Source organism: Tamandua tetradactyla, chromosome 14 (genome assembly GCF_023851605.1).
Source record: "Tamandua tetradactyla isolate mTamTet1 chromosome 14, mTamTet1.pri, whole genome shotgun sequence".
Classification (NCBI taxonomy): Eukaryota; Metazoa; Chordata; class Mammalia; order Pilosa; family Myrmecophagidae; genus Tamandua; species Tamandua tetradactyla.
The window spans coordinates 89,792,431-89,815,191 of NC_135340.1; the positions used below are offsets into that span (position 1 = coordinate 89,792,431).

At 53.5% G+C, this 22,761-nt stretch overlaps 1 protein-coding gene across 1 annotated transcript in view; it reads right to left on the reverse strand.

The window, feature by feature from the left end:
* Positions 1–10,893: 10,893 nt before the first annotated feature.
* PSTPIP1 (proline-serine-threonine phosphatase interacting protein 1) overlaps positions 10,894–22,761 on the reverse strand; it is a 55,416-nt gene continuing 43,548 nt past the window's right edge. The window contains exons 4-15 of the mRNA XM_077128462.1: positions 21,951–21,985; positions 21,597–21,703; positions 19,576–19,638; positions 18,888–18,986; positions 17,982–18,027; positions 16,924–17,003; positions 16,279–16,377; positions 15,585–15,681; positions 15,002–15,089; positions 12,635–12,684; positions 12,268–12,401; positions 10,894–11,167 (exon numbers count right to left, since the gene is read on the reverse strand). Of these exons, the coding sequence (XP_076984577.1) occupies positions 11,036–11,167; positions 12,268–12,401; positions 12,635–12,684; positions 15,002–15,089; positions 15,585–15,681; positions 16,279–16,377; positions 16,924–17,003; positions 17,982–18,027; positions 18,888–18,986; positions 19,576–19,638; positions 21,597–21,703; positions 21,951–21,985 (1,030 nt within the window). The 3' untranslated portion in view covers positions 10,894–11,035. The remainder of the gene's footprint in view (positions 11,168–12,267; positions 12,402–12,634; positions 12,685–15,001; positions 15,090–15,584; positions 15,682–16,278; positions 16,378–16,923; positions 17,004–17,981; positions 18,028–18,887; positions 18,987–19,575; positions 19,639–21,596; positions 21,704–21,950; positions 21,986–22,761) is intronic.

A 22,761-nucleotide genomic window follows, 5' to 3' on the forward strand; every position in this document is an offset into this window, starting at 1 on the left:
TACTGTCTAGAGTTCATCATGATTCGTGTTTCAGTTGTATCTGTCGGCAAATTTTACAGGCCTTGGTATTCTGAAACCATTACAGATATGAGTATCTACTGTGTGTAAGGCACTAGAGATGCAGGACCAGTATCTTTAAGGACCTTAGAGTCCTAGTATAGGAGACATATAAAGGAGCAGATAATTTCCTTACAGTGCATTGATTGTAGTGATAAAAGAACGAGAGTCCAAAGAGGGTGTCCTTAACCCAGCCTTGCAGGCTCTCGAGGATAGCTTCCTAGAGGAGATGCTCAAGCCTGGAGGCTGAATAGACTTTTGGGGAGATATTATTTAGGAGTAGGAAATGGGATGGAGTATGTAAGGAACTACAAGTAGCTCATTGTGCCTGGAGCTTAAAATACAAGACTAAGAAAAGAATTGGAGGAAGTAGCAAAACCCCAGATCTCTAGGGTCTTACATGACATTCTGAGGAACTCAGCCTTGACTTGAAGGCAGAGGCAGCTGTTAAAGGGTTTGAACATGGGAGTTGTTCTAGTTTGCTAGCTGCCGGAATGCAACACACCAGAGACGGATTGGCTTTTAATAAAAGGGGATTTATTTTGTTGGTTCTTCAGAGGAAAGGCAGCTAACTTTCCACTCGCGGAAGGCACAAGAATGGTCTCTGCTGGGCTTCTCTCCAGGCCCCTGGGTTCCAACAACTTTCCCCGGGGTGGCTTCTTTCTGCATCTCCAAAGGCCTGGGTTGAGCTGCAAGTGCTGAGATGAGGAATGCCGAGCTGCTTAGCAGTGCTACCTTGCAATCTCCCATTTAAGCACCAGCCAATTAAGTCAAACGTCACCCATTGCAGCAGACACGCCTCCTAGCTGACTGTAGATGTAATTGGCAACAGATGAGGTTCACACACCATTGGCTTATGTCCGCAGCAACAAGACTAGGTATGCTCACCTGGCCAAGTTGACAACTGAATCTAACACAGGAGTCATGCATACAGATCTGTTGCAGATGGTAGGGAGGATGGATTGAAGAAGGTGAGACTAGGCATTGGTTAAGATGTAGTCATTCAAGAGAGCTTTAAGGCATGAAATAGGGCAGTGCTGGTTGAAGTGGAGAAGGGTAGACTCAGGGACTGTTTGGTGGGGGAAAAGACAGAATTTGATCATCAGTTGGATGTGGAGCAGAGAGAAGAGAGAGAAAGAAAAGTCTAGGATGACTGGTTCTGTCACCTGGGGAAGTAGAGTTAGGCATAGAGGCAGGGAACAATTAATCTGGTCTTCTAGACCAGATCTAGAAGAATGAATTCACATACGGCTTTGGACCCACTGATTTTAGGATGCCCATATCATGCTAGTCTGTCCTGCCTGAATATGGAGATGTGGGAAAGGAGGGCAGTAAAAGCTAACTCCTGTTCAAAAAATGGAAGTTACCAAAACATTCATGATTTCAGAGACCTCTAATGGGTGTGATAATGTTGGCATTGACCATCCCACCTCATGTCCCTACCTATTGCATTGTGGGCAGAGGTGTACTGCTTGTCCTTGTCACCTTTCACTACCACATTTCCTCTTCCAGCCCTGTCCCCTCCAGTTTTCTATATGTTCCATTCTGTGGCTACTCAGAATGTAGAGTGTGATGTTGGTTGCCCTCAGCTCTTACTGCACAGCACACCTGGGCCTCCAGAGAAGGAAATTGCTTTGGAAAAAGGTGCCAATTAGTAGCCCATATCTTGAACTTGGCCAAGAGGCTAATTCCCTGCATACTCCTTCACACGTTCCTCTCTGGTGTGGGGGCAGCTCCCTCCTGTGGGTTCTGTCATCAGGACCCAGCTCTACCGCCTTAGCAGTGAAGCTAAAATATGGTAGCTCTAGGGGTACACTATTCTAGCTTCTTCGAGCTTTAAGCTGTGTTTAATTCTTGGGACAAGAGTCATGGAAATGTCTTTTATCCTAGTTTGGAACAGTCTAGAAAGAGAATCTGTCCATGTTGACCTGGGCCTTAACAGATTCAGCTTCTACCTGTGTTAACATCTCCAGAGTTTCATATATGCCATGCTGCATGTAGCTCACTTTTGAAAACAGGAATCTTGCATTACTCCGAGACTGTATTTCCCAGTGCTATTCACAAATCAGAGGACAAAAGAGCTACCCCCATTTCTGAAATTTCATGATTGAGCTCTCCCCCTATATCTGCACACAGCAATCACCTTGAAAGCTTTGAAAATTACAGATGCCTGGGTCCCAGAGTTTCTGAAGTGGTCTGGGGGCACTTCTGTTGTGCAGCCAAGGTTGAGAACCACTGCAATATCTTACTGCCTTTTTAAAATAAAAAACTTCATTTAGAAATAATTTCAAACTTGCAAATAAGTTGCCCGATAGAATTGTACATATAAGGCCCAAATATTCTTTACCCAGATTCACTATTAATATTTTGCACCATTTGATTTGTCATTTGTGTTCTCTTGTGTGCATGCTTATCTGCATGCATTTGTGCAGTCCCCCCAACCCTCAACAACTCTCATCCCTGCGTATACATCATGGCCCTTTATCCCTAATATATCAGTGGGTATTTCCTAAGAGTAAAGATACTCTTGGACATAGCTGCAGTGCAGTTACCAAATTCCATAACTTCAGCACTGATACTACACTTTAATCGAATCTACCATTCATATTCCAACTGACCTCATAATGTCCTTGATAGCATTTATCCCCCAGTTTCCACAGTTTTGGAGTCAATTTGTTATCAGGTATTACATTTAACTGAGTCTTTGGTTTCCTTTAATCTGGAGCTGTTATATAGTTATGTCACTTATGACATTGATATTTTGGAAGAGTCCCTTCTTAAAATAATGCTTTCCTCTTGATGAGATCAGGTTTTACATTCCAAGTGGCTGGGCTACTTCCTGCGTCCTGTTGTGTCCTCTCAGGCATTGCATCTGGAGGCACACAGTGTCCATCTTCCCATCATTGGTGATGTTATGTTTTGGTCACCCAGTGTATCATTCAGGATCCAGTGAGAGAAGTTGAGCACAAAATTTGTTTTTTGGGTAGCTCAGTTTTATTTTCTGCAGTAACAAACATTTAAGTATGCCCTTATTCTAAATAAAGGGAAACAAAGCAAGTGGGTTTCAATCTCCCAAAGGTCAAGATAAGCAAAAAAGTTAGACCCTGATAATAAAGTGGCAAGTACTCTAAAAGTCAGTGCCCTATTGCATTGCTTCATAGGGAAAACAAGGTATTAAGCCTCAACCCCCTTTTCCTGGCCAAGGCTTAGCAGAAACGGGGCTAATGTGCTGAATGCTCCATACTACCAGAGAAAGCTGGTCAAGAAGGGACTTGGTGGAAATTTGAAAGAGAACAGGGTCTACAGCAGTCCATCTGAGAGCTAGGACACTGCCAGTCACTGGAAGTGCTTCTGAACCACTTGACTTTGGTGTAGGGCATCTTGGGTCAGAGACCTTTGGGCCATGTCCACCTCCAGGGTGGATTGGAAAGGTACCCTGAGGGTGAGCTCCAGCTGTCGGCGTCCTGCTCTCCAGCCAGGTACTAATACTGTAGTTTCCACATTCTTAGGGACACGTGGTACTCATGCAATCTAGGAAGTACCACTGGCTGCAGCACCCTCCGTTGCTGACCTCCTGGGCCTTGGGACCCACCAGGACTATCAGGGCCACCCTGGGAGCCATGATCTGTACTCATTGTGCCTGTAGCACTGCCTGTGCCTTCACCTGCAGCCTCCATGGCTCTCACAACTCTGCCTACCCCCTCAGAGCCCATTGGGAGTGCCGTTGATGCCGTCTGCCTGCCTCTGATCTCTGAGCAGAAAAATTTTAATGTAAAGAATTAACCTGGTAAGAGGTGGTTAACTACTAAAAGGGGTGAAAAAGAGAGCTCTGAGGTGTCACAGAGGTAAGTGGCAGCTTCGGAAAACAACAACCACCCCTAAGTAGGGCTGAGAGGAGAGTGAACAAGGAAGGAACTTAGAAACTCAGAGGAGGGTCCTGCAAGATTGAGAATCAGACCTCCAAGGAGAGGGTTAGCTGCCACAGGAATGCGCTGCCTGCCTTGTGCTGAAGAATAAACTTGCTGGCAGTGCCTACTGCCACAGGAGAGGGAACCGCCACTGTGGTGGCTACTATGGGGAACATTACCGCACTGAAAATAAAAAAAGAAGAAACTGTCCTTTCTCCTCTAGCTTTGCAGTCCCTTTCAGAGTCTCCCTCTTGGCTAGCTGACAAAGGAGAAAGGAAGAGGTAGAGGCACTTTGCAGAGTCTTAGCTTCCATGTGACTGGGAAGGGCAAAGAATATGGTGAATTGGAGTTAAGAGACAATAACATAGCATAGTTACTCTTTTTCCTCCCCTAACTAATAAGTATCTGTCTGGAGAGATTCTTTGAGACCATATAAATATCCTGCTCCTCATCAGATATCCCTTAGATTTAGCAAATACTGCTGATTCTGGCCTGATTAATCTTTACAATAATGATTGCAAAACAATGTTTTTCCAACCCAGTCCTCATCCTCTGTTTACTAGTCAGTCCTCCCTCCCTCTTATTTTATATATTTGTTTATTTATACCCATTATGTACTAATGAATCCCCATTTCTTTAAGTAGTCTATAATTCATTATTGCCCTTATTTTTTGTCCTCGGTAGCTCTAGAATTGGCCAGTGGGAGCCCCTTTAAGTTGGCACCTGTGTTCTTGGTGTTTTCTTGTGCATTTCTGTAATCTCTGGCCTAACAAGATGTTCCAGGCTCATCTTGTCCAACCTTTGCCCCAGCCCTAGGATCTGCCATTCCTCTCACAAACCCTGGTCCCTGGCACCAGGTATGCTTATTGTTACTGAGATGTCTTTGCATCTTGTCGATTGACAGAGCTTAACTTACTGACCTTTAAACATTTTTAATCTATTTTTTTTTCACAGAAATAATTAATGCTTTAAAAAAAATGTGAACCATTTAGAAGTCTAGACAGAAAAAAGTGCCCATAGTTGAGCAGTGGTGTGTATCCTTCTGGGATATGTTTTCCATGTATACAAAACCACATTTGGTGGTGCTTTGGTTTTGTTTTTGTAATGAGTTTTATTCTACAAGTTCCTTATTTTCTCTTCACAACATAATATGGTACTCTTTCTGTGTTTGACTGTAGATCTGTATCATTCCTTTTGTTAGCTGCATAAATGTATCAGTGTTTTGTGTGATGGTTAAGTTCGTATATCAACTTGGCTAGGTTATGCTGTCCAGTTGTTTGGCCAAGCAAGCTCTGGCCTGATTGTTACTGTGAAGGGTATTTAATGGATTTAAATCATTAGTCAGTAAATGGCATCTGTGGCCGATTACATCTACAATCAACAGGGGAGACTGCCTTCATCAATGAGAGAAGTCTCATCCAATTACTTGAAGGCCTTAAGGGGAGAACCGATGACTTCAGCAGTCAGAAGAAATAATTTTGATCTCTATTTCAGCCAGCCAACTTCTTCTGGGGAATCCATCGAAACCTTCATTGGAATTCCCAGCTTATGGCCTATGCTATGGAATTCCTAGACTTGGCAGTCCCCATAGTTGCCTGAGCCAATTCCTATAATGGATCTCTTCATATTTACATGTTTATCTCCTGTCAGTTTTGTTTCTCTGGAGAACACTGACTAATACCCTATGATTAACCAGTCTGCAGCGTTATGGACATTAGGTGGCCTCCAACCTTGGTGCAGTGAACATCTCTGTACATTTCTGCTTGAACTCAGGGATGAATTTTCTCTGGACCAAAAGTCATATTTAAAATTTTTTCGTGGTTATATCCAGTTGCCCTCCATAAAGGCCATGCCAGCTTATACTTCTATTAGTAATATATGAGAAAATGTGTATTTTCCTATACCCTTGCTGACACTTTGCTTATTATCGGCCTCTAACTCTCTTTTCCAATCTGACATGAAAATATTTCTTTAATTCTTTGATTGTTAACTAGGTCCAGGACGTTTTAAAAGCAGTCCAACCCTTTCTATCTCCTCTGAATTTCTAATTTCCATCCTTTGTCAGAACTTACTTATTTTTTGTTTGTTTTCCTTACACATCTTAATAGAGTTAAGTTTACTTAGGAAGCTCTTTTCTAGGAAACTTAATGTCTGTTTCTGTTGTGAATGGAAAGACTTTTCTGATATGTTTACCTTCTGGTTCTTGCTGGTGTGTGGGAACATTTACTTCCAGGGTATGTTACTCTTATATCCAGCATCCTTACAGTTCTTGAAGATAATTAGCATGTTCTGTTGGCTCTTTATTGCCAGCATCCCTGAGGTCTCCTGAGGACATTATGCACTGACTTTACAGAAACTTCCAAGTTTACCTCCTGAATTCCTTTTTTGGACAGTGCTGAGTACATTGCTAGTTGTGGGGAAGTTGATGCATACACAGCTCATGCTCTCCTGAGTTTACCCAACTGAAGAAATTAAAGCAGATGTGGGATTTATAATATAGGGTGGAAAGGAGGCTTGTTCATCTTTGCATCCTTTGCACGTGGCACATAGAAGGCAGTAAATGTCTGAAGTAAGACACTGAGGTGCCAGAAGAACATAGTTTTCAATTTTCTTTTTTAGCCGAAAGTCCATTAGCTAGGAGGTTCTCAACCCTGGCTGCACCTTAGAATCACCAGAGGAATATTTGAAATATTTATGCCTAAGTTCAATTTACAGAGATTCTGTTTTGGTTTATCTAAGGTGTGGCCAAAACATCAGCATTTTTAAAAGCTTAGGTGATTTCACTGAGCAACCAGGATTGAGAACCTCTCCTAGTCTGTAATCTAAACTATCCAAGGAGAGCCTGAGATGGTGTGGGGGTCTCCCTTTGACCCCTAAACTGAGCACAGTTTGAAAGCCAAGTCCTCATGGTCCTGTGGGGATGCCGAAGACAGAGCCTGCTTGCTGGTGGCAACCTTGTTCTAGGTTTGTGCTGCTGTTTCACATGCCAGGATGGGGAAATAGGCAGACATCTGCCTATTTGTAGATTGACCCAAGCCGTGCAGATAACAGCTATGTCGAGGTGGCTGGACCTAGGAATAGCTGTCAAAGACTGGTCAGAACTTGGCATTGGACACTAGTGGTATTCACGTCCAGTTCGGCCAAAGGGTGAATTACTTCTCCTTGTTACTGTTGTGAAGGTCTTGCTGACATAACCACATCTCTTTCAGGGGAGCATGCCAAATGAGTATGATTTTGCTAAGCCTACAGCTGCTGTTGGTTAAGGCCAAGATTTGGAGGTGTGGTGGAACTTAATCCATTGCTTGTAATTAGCATTGAACTGTTACCTAGTTTGAACCTTACGATGTTAGCTACTTACACAGGAACTTGTACTCATCTTACTGAAGATGAAACTGAGGCCTAGAGAAATTGTGACTTGTCAAAGACTACATAGGTAAATGTGAACCTGGATTCAGAGGCTGATGCTTAACCTTCGCTGCTCTGTGCCATCTTTGAGGCCCTTTATCAGGAAGAGGGCTGCAGTTATAGATTCACCGAGTTATACATATTCCAGCTCCCTCTTGATCTGGCACTAACTCTGCTGCGAAGGCCGTCCATCCATGCCACTGGTTTCCAGCAGCTTAAGTTGTGACCTGGTGCACAGGAGAATGGGGAAAGCTGCAGAGGCAATGAATCTGACTTAGATGTGTTATAGATTGTATTTCCTCTTTTTTTCCTGATATAAATTGTGACTCACAAGTTGCTTTCGGTTCTATCCTCCAACTGTCTGAAAAGCTAGAGCACAGACTCTGTTATCTAATTTGTGACTAATCACCCTCCGGAGCCCATAGCAATGGTGGCATCTGTCAGAAATGATAATAACTATCTAGGCCAAAAGTTAAAAAAAAAAAAATCTTTGCAGCAGAATAGAATGCTCTAGCAATCAAGATGACAAAAGTTTTCAAGGAATTAGAAAAGCACTGATAACCTAATTTTCTACTTTTTTCTTTCCTCTTTGCTGCCTGCTAGTTGTCAGTCTACTTGGGCTGTCCTACCTCTTCTCGGCTCTCTCCCTCTTAGTCCCTCAGACTGCCCCAAGGCTGTCTCACACTTTGACTCTGCTGGTAACCCTTTTCCATCTTCTGCTTCTCTTGGGGAAGACTAACCCGTCTTCAAGGTTCATCTCAGAAGTCACTCTTCACTTCTCACTCTTCCCCATCCCTATCTCACCTCCCATACATTACCAAACCCCGTCAATCCACTTCCTGCATTCTTCCAGCCCATTCACCACTGTCCTCTCTGTTGGACAGCCTGCATCTGTTTGCCTGCCCCACTCCTGGCCTACTCACTACCTTACATCCGACGGGTTATAGAATGTCTGCCACTCCTTGAGTGAGGGCACCCCTTTATCATAGCCTTCCCCACACCCATCAAACAGTGTCAGTCACACAGGAGTCATTCAAATGTCTGGCGCTGCCCAACAAGTCCGGTACCTGGCTGGGCCTGGCAGGGCCTGACATACATGTCTTGGGCAGTGGCTGCAGGCACACTGTCCTAGGTGAGTCTTTCTTCACAGACTGCTCTCTCTCCTTCAGGGGAGTGCAAGACCAAGTACCAAGTTACAGTTTTCTCTCCAAACATCCCTATTTATAGACCTCAAGTGTCAGGGACAGGTATGGGTGATTAGGACATGCTTTAAGAGGGGAATGGCATTTCAGGAAGGATTTAAGCCTGAGTCTGATTTTTTTTTCAGAGACCCAATGCCTTTCCCACCTGTGTGTGGCACACCCATCTGGTGGGAAATGGTGATGGGTAACACCCAGCAGACAACTAGCCTGTCCTCAGCTCTGGAGCTCTGCTTCCTGGGGTCCTATACCTGCAGCTTGGGAGCTGCCTCTTGCCTTTGCACCTCTGTCTGACCCCAACACAAGTAACATTTTGGTGGTACTACAAATCCTTCCACTACATTGGCTTGCAGACTGGAGAGGTGCCCAACACCTGAGATGGTTGGGAGGCCACAACCAGAGGTAATTTTCCTCCCCAAAGAAAACCCATTCCCCTCCATCAGGCCTCATGTTGGCTTAACCAAATCCACTTTTTTGCTCATATGATGAAGATGAGGGCATAAAGATGGGCGGCTACATTAAACACTGGAACAGCCCCCTTTTTACTGGATAGACTATTCCTGGGCCCCCACTTTCTCCCCTTCCTCAGTCACAGCTTGGTCAAAAGCTTTATTTTTGCTTCCTGTAGCACCTGATATTTGCCTGGGCATATGAAGTAGTCCTTGGTATGCTGGCTGTCGGGTGAATGGCCAGGTTGGGCCAGGACTAATGGGTGAAGGCCCAGTGCCACTGCGGGCTTCTTTGGTATGTGATGAGCTTCCTGTCACTAGAAATGTTGAAGCAGACCAGGGTATCCAGTGCTTGCTTGCCGAGGAGGTCAGATTAGATTCTCAAAGTCTCTTCACATTCTAAATTCCGGTGAACTCCAGTGATCACCCTCATTCCATTTCTCTCTGCCACGTGCACAAACTCTCCCCTATCCCCCCACCCTCCACCATTGTAGAGTTACCAGAGGCAGGAAGGAGCAAAAAGAAGTCCTCCCTTTTCGTTTCTTGAAACAGAAGGCTCTGTGACTGTTGTTTCATTTCTGGGCTGTTTGGTTCCCTCAGCCAGGTCGAGAGTTCCTTGAACAGAGCAAGGGACTGAGACTTCATTTATCTTGCCCTCACTGGGCCTAGCGCAGAGTGTGTGTAGGAGGGAGGTTCTTAAAGGTTTATGAAGGAGTAAATTTATTGATGGTCCCAGATAAAGATGGTCTACAGGGGCCAGTTAACACCCTTCAACAAACCATTTCTCCAGTTAGGGCCCAGTAGAGAAGAACTGATGTCTCTCCCACCCACCTCTTGGCCTCACAGTTGCCCTTCAGTCCCTGGGCGGGAGAACGAAGTCTGGCCCTGGCATGGGGGTGGGGTGGGGCTGCTGGCCAGTTGTGCTGGCTCAGTATTGGGGCCCTGGGCCCCAATGTTTGAATTGGAGCTGCCTTTGCCGGCTCAGCCACCCACTCTGGGGAAGCTCAGGACTGAGCTGCTGGCTCCAGGGCCATCCCAGTTCCCAGTGGTCCTCTCCCCTGTACCTACTCCTAAAGGCCTTGGTATGGCTGAAGCTGGGCTGAGGACTTGGCCAGCAGAGGAAGTTATATTTCTGGGGTCCAGGTCGAAAAAGAGAAGGGGCCGGAGAGTGTCAAGAACGGGAGTAACTGGACCACCTCAGTGCCCAGGGTCAACCTGCATGGCCCCAGAGCCTCTGCCCAGGCAGCGTTTACTATATTTGAGGGGCATCATGGGCAGCAATGACTGACTTCCCCAGGCCCCAGCTGGGTGGGAGAGAACTTGATGCCATGTGTACCCACCTGCCCCCAAGCCTGTCTTCCCGGACTCCCTACCATGACCCCTCCACCTCCTACAGGACCGTCACCTATCCCCCGTCCCGAACTGAGCTTGGTCCATCCCCAGAATGTGCCCCAGGTGTTCCCACCCCCTCTCCTGTGCTCACACACTTGCCCAGCCCTGGTACTCTTTTCTTCCTCGTGTCCTGTCTGCCACTGCCCATCCAAGGCTCTGCTTCACTCTCTGCCCCCGAGAAGCCTGTTCTCCCCATCCCAGCCCTCCTGAGCCCCTCTGGCTCCTATTCCATCCTCCCTTATCCTGCCTTCTCTTTCTATTTTGCCAGGGCATGTCTTCCTGGAAATGTGGGAGCCTGCAGAGCCAGGGGCTAGGGCTCCTCTGCTCCATCCACAGAGCAGAGCTTGGGACATGCCCAGGCAGGGCCCTCAGTGACTGCAGCTGAAAACTTGTCCAAGGACAGGGAAGCTCTGCATTCCCAGACATCTACTCACACTCCTTTACCACCTCTGAACCCAAGCACCTGAGAAAGTGATGCCAAAGACCAAGTTGAAAAGAATGCATTTATTTATTCCCTGTGGGAGAGACCCCCGGGGTGCAGGCTCCGTTCTGGGGCTCCAGGCAGTTAGCAGGGCACTGCTGGCTCCACAGGCGGGTGAAGTTCAGATGGAGCTCTTGCCTTTCCTCAGAGTTTCTCCAGGTAGGAACCGGGGACAAAGCCACGCTGCCCATTCCGTTCCACTGTCCACCAGCCATCCTCCCCTTCCAGGATGACCTGCAGGATGTCTCCTGCAGAGATGTCCAGCTCATCAGAATTCTGCACAAGAGATTCAAAGTGCATCAGTCTGGAGGTGCCTGCTGTGAGGGCTCTGGTTTGGCCTTCCCTTCCCCCCACCTCAGGCAATAAATAGAGCTGTCTCAGGGTGGGCCCAGTAAGCTGAGAAGCACTCTGGGAAAAGGCTGCTCTCTCTGGGCCGGCACAGCCCCTTGGAGACATGTCCTCCTTTGCCTCCTGTTCCCGTTTGTCACCATAACTCCCCCCGCCCCCATTGCCTTCCTCTGTTTCACGTCCCACCGTCAGCTCCAGACACACGGTAGCTCTAGCAAGTCAGGGGTCAGGTTTGCTCACCAGGCCCAAGAGCTCACTCTCCAAGGCTGGCCACACACAGCCTCCTCACTAGTGAGCGCCTGTGCTCTCCTGAGAAGCTTCGCCAGAGCTGCCCCTACCCTGCTAGTCCCTGTTACAGCAGCGCAGTCGTTCTCCTGGCTTGTCTCCCCAGGGCGGACTGGGCTGTTAGTGTCCACCCCGAACTGTGGCCTCACTGTTCCGCCTGCCCAGCCTCATGGGGTGCTCACCCTCAGTCCAGAGGGACCTGGGGTCTGGCTGCACACCCCTCATCTCGATGCAGGGAGCAGATTGGACTCTGGTGATCTCGGCACAGCCGCTGCCTTGGCCCATCTTCCCCTCTTGGGTTTCATTTCCTGCACAGCTGAAGGACTCTGGCTGTGGTTTGTTCTCCATAGCCTTGGCCTCAAGCATAAGGCCCTAATGCTGAGCCTGGCCCACAGGAGTTCGTTACCTGCAGGTAGCCCCGGGCTCTGCCAGTCTCCCTGCGTGCGTGCACACACATGGGCGTGCACGGTGCCCGAATGGACACCAGGTGTGTGTGTGCATACAGATACAAGCAAACCTAGGCTCTCACCGCCCAGAGACAGTCACTGAGCCCCTCCTCGGTGCTAGGTGCTATTCTGCATGCACACACCCTGCGCTCCTTCACAGGTCCCTGCATCTCACAAACACATGCCTGTCCCCCCAGATACATGTGTTCCAACTCCCACTGAGACCCATCTCTTCCTAGGACCTGTGGATGCCCCAGCCTGGGTGGCCCCATGTGGGGGGGCAAGCAGCTGGCTCACCTGTGCTGTGTAGTCATAGAGTGCCCTGTAGTCCTGGGCTGGCAGGATGGGAGTTTCTGGCGTGTCCTGCACTGCGATGGCAGCATAAACAATCTCATTCCGCTCAGGAGTGGGCGTCAGGGACTCTGTGGAGGCTGAGAGCAGCGTGAAGCCTAGACCTTGTCCCTTTCAAAGGACCACGCGCCCCAGAGGCCTGGCTGGGGAGGGCAGGGAACTTCCCAAGGCTTGGCTCAGCCCTCTCCTCTCCCTGCCTGCCCCACCTGGCTGCTGGAGGGATTGACCCTTCCTCTCTGGTGCCACATCATCTTCCCCCTGGGGTCACATTCTGTTGTAGGGTCGGGAGGGGGTGCAAATCACTTGCAATTACCAGCTGGAATTGCCGAGGTCTTGGGACTTCCATGCAGCAGCCCAGAGAACCTGGGGGCGGGGAAGAAAGAGGATAGGTCCTGGGAGGGAGTCGTCTTAGCCCTTAGCACTCTCTCCCAGGGCTCATAGCCTCCAGGCAGAGGCCTGATTTATGAGATGCCTTTCAGGCACAAAGGCTCCCCAAAAAGTGCCCCTTCCCTTCCCCCATCCGTGTCCTCCCACTCCCTTACTCAAGAGACCTCTTCTCAGCACATCCCTGCAGGCCCCAGGGGCTGCTTTGGGGTTCTCAGGCCTCTATGCTGTAGCCCTGGGATAATGCTCAGGTCCCCACACCTGCCAGGCCCACTACTCCAGCCTCCTAACAGTCTCCCCCAAAGTCAATGTGCTGACCTTCAAAGCTCAGCCCCCACATGCCCTGCTCAGGCCTTTACCAGCAGCCAACCCTCCTCCTGGCAGCCCCACAGTGCCCAGGCCATGCCCCAGGGGCAGGGAGTTGTCAATGTACATGTCAGCTCTGGGCTGATTCACCCTTTCCCTGCTCCCAACTCAGGCCTGGCCTGGAACGAGCTGGTCTCTTGAAGCTTTGTTGAATAAAAATGAAAGGACCAGGAGGCAGACATTGGGGGCACCCCACCAAGCAGATGATAGGGGCCAACATGACTTCCCTGCCTCAGGCTTCCTGGAGGAAGCAGCATTGATCACTTCAGAGATGAGTGAGCCTTCCACAGGTAAAGACGGGAGTGAGGCCTTGCCCGTGAATGGGAGGGGACAAACACAGGTTGTAGAGGAGGGACTGTTCAGGTGGGGCTTGGGGAATGGAGTGGGTCAGTTTGGGGTATGAGGGACACATGACTGGACTAGGGGCTGGGCCAGAACCTGAGGGGCCTCATGTGCCCAGGGGCCAGTGGAGATGTAAATGGCCTTCCTCGTGGTTGGGATGACCAGCCACCCCCCTCCTCGCAGGGCACCCTGGGAAGGACTGATGCTAACGGAAGTACCCTCACTGCCACACACCTGCTCCCTGTAGCAGGGCGGAAGGTCAAACCTTTGGGGGCTGTGGGTGGGAGGGAAGGAGAGCCACAGGCTATATGCATTTGGAGCTCATTGTCTGTCCTATACAGTTCACAGCACTTTTCCTGTCTCTACCCACTGTTCTGCTTCCCCAAAATTGTCTACTGGTGCTGGTGCCTCCCCTCTACCCACTTCTCAGCCACTGCCCCCTGCCACTGTGCACTCCTCCAACCCTGCCTTGTTCCTGGATGCCCCATCCCATGGCCCCTGACTGCCCTCTCCAGTGTCCAGGCTCAAATACAGCCTCTTCTAACTGTCTCTTTTATTCCCACTGGGGCACCCCTCTCTGTCCTTTCCTGAAGCGACGGCCCCAGGGGAACTTTTTAATCCAATTGCTTATGTGACCACCTAAGCTGGATCCAGGTATTCATCTGGGGTGCAGGGAGGCCTGAGTCCCCTGAGTCCTCAAACGTGAGGGTTTGAACATGCCTCTTTCTGGGGCCACTGCTGTCCCAAGGTCCTCAAAGGGGTGTGCTGTGTACCCCTGCTCTGAGCACAGGTGATTCCCGTGAGCCTCTGCTTCCCAGATACTTCCTTCCAGGAAGCTCAGGAGCTCCCGAGGCCTTGGAAATGAGCTGTCCTTGGAGGGCCAGGAGGGCCAGGAGGGCCAGGAGAGCCATCGCCTTCCCCACCATCCCCACCTTGCAAAGGCAAGTCAGGACCCAGGCCAAGGCGTCAAGCCCTTCTCTGCTGCTGGCTGGTGGGAGAGCAGAAGTCGTGGGTCCTCAAATGGGCGGTGGGGAGTGGATGCTCCTAACTGCCCCCAGGAACCTGCCTGAACCCTGAGGATCCTTTAGGTCCTGAGTCAGACCCCAACACTCATCTGGCCTGGAACCTAGAGAAGGTGAGTGGCTCACACAGGTCACACTTAGAGACACGGCACCAGGGCCTGCAGAGTTCACCAAGAGCACAGGTGGCAAGCCCCTGTTCCAGATAATGGCCAGCCAGAGAGCACAGCCACTGCAGCCTGACAGCCAGGGCACTGATGCAGGCTAGGTGCAGGGCCCCAGGCACAAGGAGGCCAGCCTGGGGCTCTCCCCAGAGCCCCGAGCACAGTCACCAGTGAATAACTAGGGTGTGATTATTTGTTTAATACCTGCTGGGTCCCCCTGGGCCAAGGGCTCCAAGAGGCTGGGCTGAGTCTGTCTTTTCCCCACAGCACCTAAATACCACAGCAGGAACATCACTGTGCTCAATGACTATGCGTGGAAGGAGCTGGCTGCAAGAGAGGCTGGGCCTGCTGCTCTGGGCCCCCTGCCTCTGCATCCCAGCCAGCTGTCATCCTTTGGCTCCTCACCTCTTCATCACGCTGCAGGACACCTGCGTTCCAGGACTGCCCGACAGGGTGATCTCCCGATCGTAGTAGCTGTGGTAGGGCACAGGAGCTGCAGGCGGCAAGCCATGAGGCCCAGGGCAGGGAGGCGGCTCGGGGCGGGCAAGACCCTGTGCCACCCGATGCCCCACCTTGTGTCTGCCCGGAGACCCAGGCTAGAACCCCACTTTCTAGCCCTGGCCCATCCTGGTGCTTGGGGAGAAGCCTCACCCACTCCCATGAGAGATCCCCACTGTGGGTGCCTCTGAGATGGGCTGTTCCGGATTCATGATTTAATGGAACCAAACAGGCTGGGGATGGGGCCTCTGAGGAGACTCTCCAACTCTTATCTCCCATCCTCATCTGTTGGGGGAGGCATCAGGCCAAGGGTCCAGCCAGGGTACTTGTCCATCCCCCACCCCTACCCCAGGGCTCCTCCACCCAGGAGGCAGCTGTGAAGCCCCCAGGCCTGTCCTGGTACATGAGGCTCGAGAAGCAGCCCAGCCTTCCAGGGACAGGTGGTCCTGGACCAGAGGCTGTGCTGCCTGAATGCTGGGCTGGGCCTCACCCGGGGGCTCGGTGCCAGTGCCCTTGGCCTGGATAAAGCTGTCGATGTCAGCGTCCACGCTGCAGCCCTCCAGCGTCAGCCGCACCTCCTCGTAGAGCTGGGAGAAAGGGGAGGCTGAGAGCCCAGGCCTCACCTGAATGCCCACCCTCAGCTAAGTTCTGTCCTTCTTTGGGTCTGAACTCTGCCCCTGGCCCCCACCGAGGGCCACACAGCTCAGTGCCTATTTCCTGAACACCTACGGTGCACAGTGCCCCATGGAAGGGACTTAATGCACATCTGTCCCCTGCAGCAGACACTCGTCCCTTATATTATCAGTGGGAAACTTGGCAGGAAAGTGACCTGCCCAAGGTCACAGAGCAATGATGCTGTGCTCGCCAGGAGCAGGTGTGGCTCTCAGAGCAGAGCCAGGGAACTTGCAGTGGAAGCCAAGGAGGCAGGGGCCAGGGCAACCACAGCCAAACAAGCTTCCAGGCACAGCAGCCAGTGGCCCAGAACTGTACTGAGCTGCCCATCCCTGGGGCAGTGGGGGCAGAGGGTGAGTGGCAGGAGTCTGAGCCTGAAGGCCCTGTTCACAGAGGACTAGGTTTCTGTTGACCAACCCAGTGGGCTACTGTTGCCCTGAGGCTACCCTTTCCCCAACCTCCGCCCTCCTCGCCCCACCCCAACGCCCCCATCCCTGCCCTTGGCACCCCACCTCATCGTCCTTGACGCACTGCATGGAGAGCTGGTTGCAGTGCACCCACAGGGCATTGCGGAGGATGGTCAGCCGGTCAAACTCTTGCAGCTGGAAGGCCTGGGGGTACCGGCGTGGTGGAGGGAGGTGGGAAGTAAGGAGGGGCTGGACCCAACTCATGGTCCAGCTGCTCTGACCAGCCCAGTCCCCACCTGGGGACCTTTCTGAAAGCCAAGTCTAAAGAAAAGACACCCCTCCTCCTAGGCCCTGAGGCTTTGCCCCATTCCTCCCTCTAGGCCCCGTTCCCACAATAAAAAAGGCCTTGGGGGTGGTGAGAGGAGCACTGGCCCAGCCGCCCGAGGCCCTTCTCCCAGGGTGCTCATGGGGTGGGGGTGAAGCTACAGATTTTGTCTCAGCCTCAGTTTCGGCTTCAGCCAAAAGGGGTGAAGAATTCCAGTCTGCCAGCAACAAAGCGACCCAGGGCACACAGCCAGGGGGTGAGAGCACAGGCCTGGTGCAGCATGCATGCCAAGTGAGTGAGGGAATGAATGAATGAAGCCTTTCCCCCATCACTTCTCATTTGTCCCCCGTGAAGCAGCCCAAGGTTTGACATCTTTCCCACTTTCCACCTGGGGGGGCCTGAGGCTGTACGCCGGGGTCCCTCACCTCGCAGGTGGTCCGGTGCTCCTGCTCCCACTCGCCCCGCACCTTCTCCAGCTGCTCCACGTTTTGCCGGTACACGCGCTCTGGAAGCACAGGGGGCCGTGGCCCAGGCAGCCTCCCACACCTTTGCTTCTGCAGCATGTCCTCCAGAAGTGCCCTTCCACCGCCCTGCAGGGACCCACCCTGGTGGTGCTATCCGTGCACTCCAATCAGATGCTCTTTTTGGGGTGACTCGTAGCTCTGCCACAAGCTCTGAGCTGCCCCAAGGCTGAAGGGGAGCCTCATACAAGTTCAGAGTCAAGGTCCCGTCCTTGGTCCCACCCCCTCCCTGTCCAGGATGGGAAACTGAGCCTCAGAGAGGGCAGAATACAGGAGGGTGAGAGGGAGCAGCACGAGCTGCTGGGATGGGAGACGAGCAGGCTTAGAGCACAACCAGTGCCCCACCTCAGGAAGCAGATGGGTCCTGGAGGAGGCAGAGTGGCACAAGAGCCTTCCCAGGGCAAGGGAGGAGGGATGACTGTTCCAGGAGGTGCCAGCAGGGACAAGCAGTTGGGGGAATTTTGGCTTCAGATGAAGAATAGAGGAGACAGGGGCCTAGAAAAGGCTGTGTGTACTTATACACACACATGTGCATGTGTGTCACTCTGTCAAATTGTGTGTGTGTGTGATATAAGTGGGTCTGTCTCCCATAAATGGGTGCATAAGTCCTGAGCTCTGGAGCAAGGTGGCCTAGGGTCAGATGCAGTCACCACCACTTATTGGCTGTGTGACCCTGAGCAAGTTACTTAACCACTCTGTTGCTCAGGTTTTTCATCTGTTAAAGACGGGGGATAGTAACAGCACCCACCTCATAGGATTGTTACCAGGGTTAGGTAAAACGTAAAGCACCACAGTCTCAGCACACACGAGAACGTACAAATGTGGAAATGAGTACATAAACATAGAAATAAGGGTACAATTGGGTGTGAGTCTGCGTGTGCTCCTGGGGCAAGGGAAGTGTGTCAGGGGCGGGACTTCCCAGGTCACCCCGCCAGCCTGTGAAGATGGACAGGCCCACATACCTGCCTCTGTGGCTGAGTCCCTGCACTGCTTCGCTTTGTTCTGGCTCTGGGGAGACAGAGAGGAGCAAGGCTGAGCCTTCCCCAGGGAGCCAGAGCCCACCCAGCCCCAGCCCCCCGGGGCCGCTCCAGAGGGACAGCCACACCTTCCCCAACCGCCCAGGGTAAAGCCAAGAGGCCAGATGTGGACAGTTCCATCTTTTACTGCTGGTCTCTCCCCTCAAAGCACCACAAGCTGGTTTGAATTAAAACATAAAAACAAGAAACCCTGAGCCTGCGAAGGTACAAATGAAAACTAAGATATCAGGACTCTGCCCTGCGAGGCCACCGTGGACCCCTTTGGGGGGGACTCCAGCTTTGGCACCCGGCTCGCTTATCTGACTCACCTGGCAGGGCCCTCCCCTCTGGGCCTCAGCTTTCCTGTCTGGGTGGGATGTATTCTTGGGCCCTGGACACAGGGCTGGTCCCTGGCTTGGCCTGGAGGCCAGAGCAGTCAAGAGCCTGGGCTCTGGACACACGCGGGGTTGGACGCTCTCTTGACTGCTTCCTGGCGCTATGGCCTCGGGTAAGTTGCCCACTGTGTCTGGGCCTGTCTCCTCCCTGGGACACGGGCCCACTGCGCCCCTCTCCAAGGGTCGGGAAGGTCAGTGAGGTAACGGGAGTGGACTGGGGCTGCTGAATGAGCCCTTGGGTGCAGCCTCGAGATGGCCTGGGGTGGGGGGCCTGTGGACCCCGTCCGTCCCCAGCCTGGGATACGAGGCACCCAGCTGCTCAGGGGGTGCGAGGTGGTCTCTAGGGTGGAAAGCCAGCACGCCCCTGATATACAGGGGGTGTCTGTGAAGCCGCCTCTCTCCACCCCCCTCAACTACCCGTCCTGGGTGACCCCCTTGTCCCAGCAGCCCCACACACCTTCTCCACCTGCTTCTGGTTGCCGCTGGTGCTGATGCGCTCGCAGGTCTGCTCGGCGTCGTCTGCGTCCCGGCACCTCTGCTCATACGACTTCTTGGACTAGGGGTGCGGAGGGGCGAGACCCGGGGAGCCGCACGGCCCTTACTTGTGGTCCCTGAGCTCAACCTCCCTCCCTCTCCTGATGGGTGACCGTGGGAGCATTCTCAGTGGGGACAGGGATCCGGGGGCACAGAATGGAGATGCAGGAGGGCTGGGGACTGCCGACCCTGTCCCCCTGGGGACCGCAGAGCCCTGGCCCTGGCCCCCGCCTCTTTGGGGGTTCATATCAGAGCACTGGCGGGTCCTTGGAAGTGCTGAGCAGCCTCGTGACGCTAAGCTGGTATGGAACACTTTGTCCCCTGCTTGCCAGAGTCCCATAGGACACAGCTCAGGGACCCCTCCTCCCGCCACCCTCGGGAGGCCCCAGCCGACAGCATGCATCACCCCGAGGACCACTGTCTGGGCCTCGGTCTGCCCATCAGACCCCCGGCGGGCAGGGCCTGGACACCTGCCGCAGCTCCCAGCCCCGGCAGGATTCAGTGCTTGTTGCTGGACAGAGGTCTGAGGAGGCGTGTCCCAGACGGCCAGCCCAGGGCCCCTGGGGAGCACACCCTGAGCCCCCACCCCAGGCCCATGACCCCCCACTCACCTCCATCGTTTTCTTGTACAGTGACAGCTTGCTCTTCTGGACGCGGTCCATGACAGCCTCATACTGCAGGGGACACGAGGCTCTGAGCAGGGGGCTGTGGCCTCAGGACGCTCCCCTAGGCCAAGAGGACGGGGTGGCCCTGGGATGGGGAGCAGCAGCCCTTCCTGGCTCTTTAGGAGGGGCGCAGAGGATGCACCCCTCCTGAGAGCCTGCCTTTTACCAATGACTGCTCAGAGCAGAACGCCAAAGAGAAGCAGGGCACGGAAATGGTGGCGCCTTCCTCACTGCAGACCCTCGCTGGGCCTGGGTCCCTAGCTGGAGCGTGCCCAACTACACACACACATACACAAAAACACACACACACACACACACGGTCCTTCACTCACAAGCCTCTGTGTGCACTCCCAGATGCGCACACAGATCCGTCTGTGTGCACACCCTGGCACGCGTACACACAGACCCACATGGTCAGAAGTGCTCACTAACACGGCCCCACACTCCCAGCTGCCACAATTGTGTACACACAGGCCTTCACGCACACACAGACACACCCGCAGACACTGCTTACAGGCACACACAAGTGCACTCTCTCGTGCCCTTCCACGCATGCCACAGATGAACATGCTAGGCTCATGAGCATATGTGGATGCGCTAGGCCACCGCACCCCCAGCCCTTGCCCCCGGGTTTCCTGTTCAGATGCTGGAGGTGAAATGCAGCATATAGAGAGACGGGGCAGTCAGGCAGGAGACCTGGCAGTGGAAAGGCCCCGCCCTGACACCCCTGACACCGGGGCTGAAGCCAGTCAATTCTGAGGCCTCGGCGGGGCGCTCTGAGCCAGCTGGGCGCACTCAGGCGAGCTGCCTCGTCGAAGAGGTGCAGACGCTCAGAGCCCAACAGGAACACCTGCGTGCAGGCGCGCACACGTGAGCCCACACTCCTTGTACACACACACACGTGTGCACACACGCACACTCTGGTGGGGACCCTCCCACAGCCTAGAGCACAGTTCTCTGCTTGCAGGGGCCACGCCACTCAGGGGAAGGAGTCACCCTATCCAAAACAGCTTCTGCGGACCCCACAGCTCCTCTGGCCACAGGAGAGCTCCAAATAGCCACCCAGGGCCACCCAGTTGTGGTGGGGGCATGCAAGCTCTGCCAGCAAGTCCTGTCCAGAGGGGTCGCTTGCTCCGGCACCTCGAGGTGGGCAGCGGGGGGCAGTTTCGGGCGCTGGCTTTGGGGATCCACTGTCTGCTCAGAACCCATATTCGGAATCTGGAAAGTCTGAGACCCCCAGCTGGCGGATGGGAGTGCAGCCACCCTGTGATTCTGTGATCAGAGCCGCTGCTGGGAAGGGTGCCCTGATGTGAAGGCAGAGGGGGTCTGCTCTGTGTTCGCTGTGGCCTCCCCCACCCTGTCATGGCTGTGGCCCCCAGGAGCCCCACCGGGCCAGCTTGCCCCCTGCCAGCCCTCTCAGATTCAGCCCATCTGAGAGCCTCAGGCGTGGGAGATGACCTGGGCACGGAGGTCACCAAGGCCAGGCCTCTGGATGCTAAGCTCAGCCTGAGACTCCCTCCCTGGCCTCAGACAGCCCTGCAAGGAGAGGTCACCGAGGCTGTGGCACCCAATCAGCTTTCTCCAGGACAAGCAGCCCTGACCCCTGGCTGGGAGCTAGTTTCCACCCACCCTGCTCCAACTCAGCTTGCCTCCTTTGGATATCCTCATTTTGTTGTGGGAGCGAAATAAAAAGGATCATTTTTGTCCTTCCTGCTTCCCGGGCATAGAACGCTGATCTCCAAGGAGGGAGCTCTTTCCAAGGCAGCTCAGCGGGAAGGACCCCGGTGGGGCTCTCTGGCCCTGCTTCCTCCTTCAAATCGCCCCTAGTCTCCAAAGCCTGGGCACCGCCCCCCACCCCCTCCACGAGCCCCACCGGGGGGGACCAGCCCCACCCTCAGCACAGCCATGATGGCTTCTCACTTGGGCACCTGCTGACGGCGGAGCTGCTCCCCCAGCGGCCGCCTCACCTTCTTTCTCTGCTCCTTCTGCCTCTCGCGGAACTCCTCAAGGCTCCTCAGCTCCTCACGCAGGGCCTGTGCCAGCTGGATGTGTGAGCTGCCCACGTTCTCCAATTCTGGGGGCACAGCACGCCCAGGGTCAGAGCTGATGGGCTCGGCCACCCCACGCTCACCTCTGCCTGGACCCCTGCCTCCCCCCACCCCTCCCCACCATCCGCCAGCCTCGCAGCTGGGCCACGACCGGAGCCCACCCCTCCAGACAGAATCCCACGGGCGGGGCAGGATCACGGCAACTGCAGAGAGGAAGCCCCGCCCCCCCGCCCCCCACCCCCGGCCCGGGGCAGGGGACAGTCGGGGACTTACGCTGCTTCATGGAGTCAAAGGAGGCCCTCAGAGAGCTGTAACACAGAGAGGGCAGTCAGCAGGAAGAGAGAGCCCAGCGCCAACCTGAAGTCCTAGCTGCCCTCCACCGCTCTCAACGGAAGGGGCCCGCCGTTGGCCAGAGGGCGACCGTCCACTCGGGTTCCACGCTGGGATTTCTAGAAGGCAACGTTCCTGGAACCCGTCCCCTCGGTGGCATCTCAGGAAAGCGAGGGGTCAGTGCCCGCCTCTGCCCTAGCTGTGCTCTGGAGAGGACTGGGCTGTCTTAGGACGGGCCCTCCCCCCTCAGAACCCCTCCCCACTTTACAGCTCTCGTGTCACCTCTTAGGTACCAGTGCCCCCGCCCCAACTGCTCCATGCACATTTTTTTAAGGGAGACGGCATTGCTTAAAGTCTCGCTGCAAACTGAGCTGGCCCTTGGGGCCAGAGAAGTCCCCACCATGGTGCCAGAGTTGGGTCTCGAAGGACCTATCAGGGTTTTCCAGGCCAAGATGAGGGGCAAGTACCTCCCAGGCCGCAGGGACAGCCTGTGCAGAGGTGGGAGAACACAAGGCAGACCTCGAGAAGGGCCGTGGTTCACCCGTCACGGCTGGACTGGTAGGTGAGGCTGGGTGAAGCGATGAGGCCAACTGGGGAAGTTGAGGCCAGGTCCCAAGGGGCTCAAATGTCAGGTTAGGGAGTTTGCCTTTTCCTTGGTGGGCCATGGGGTTGCCAGGGTGACACAGGGCAGGGCAGCTTTCAGGTCTGGCTTTCAGCAGGGGGCCCGGAGGTCGTCTTGGAGGAGGTAGGATGG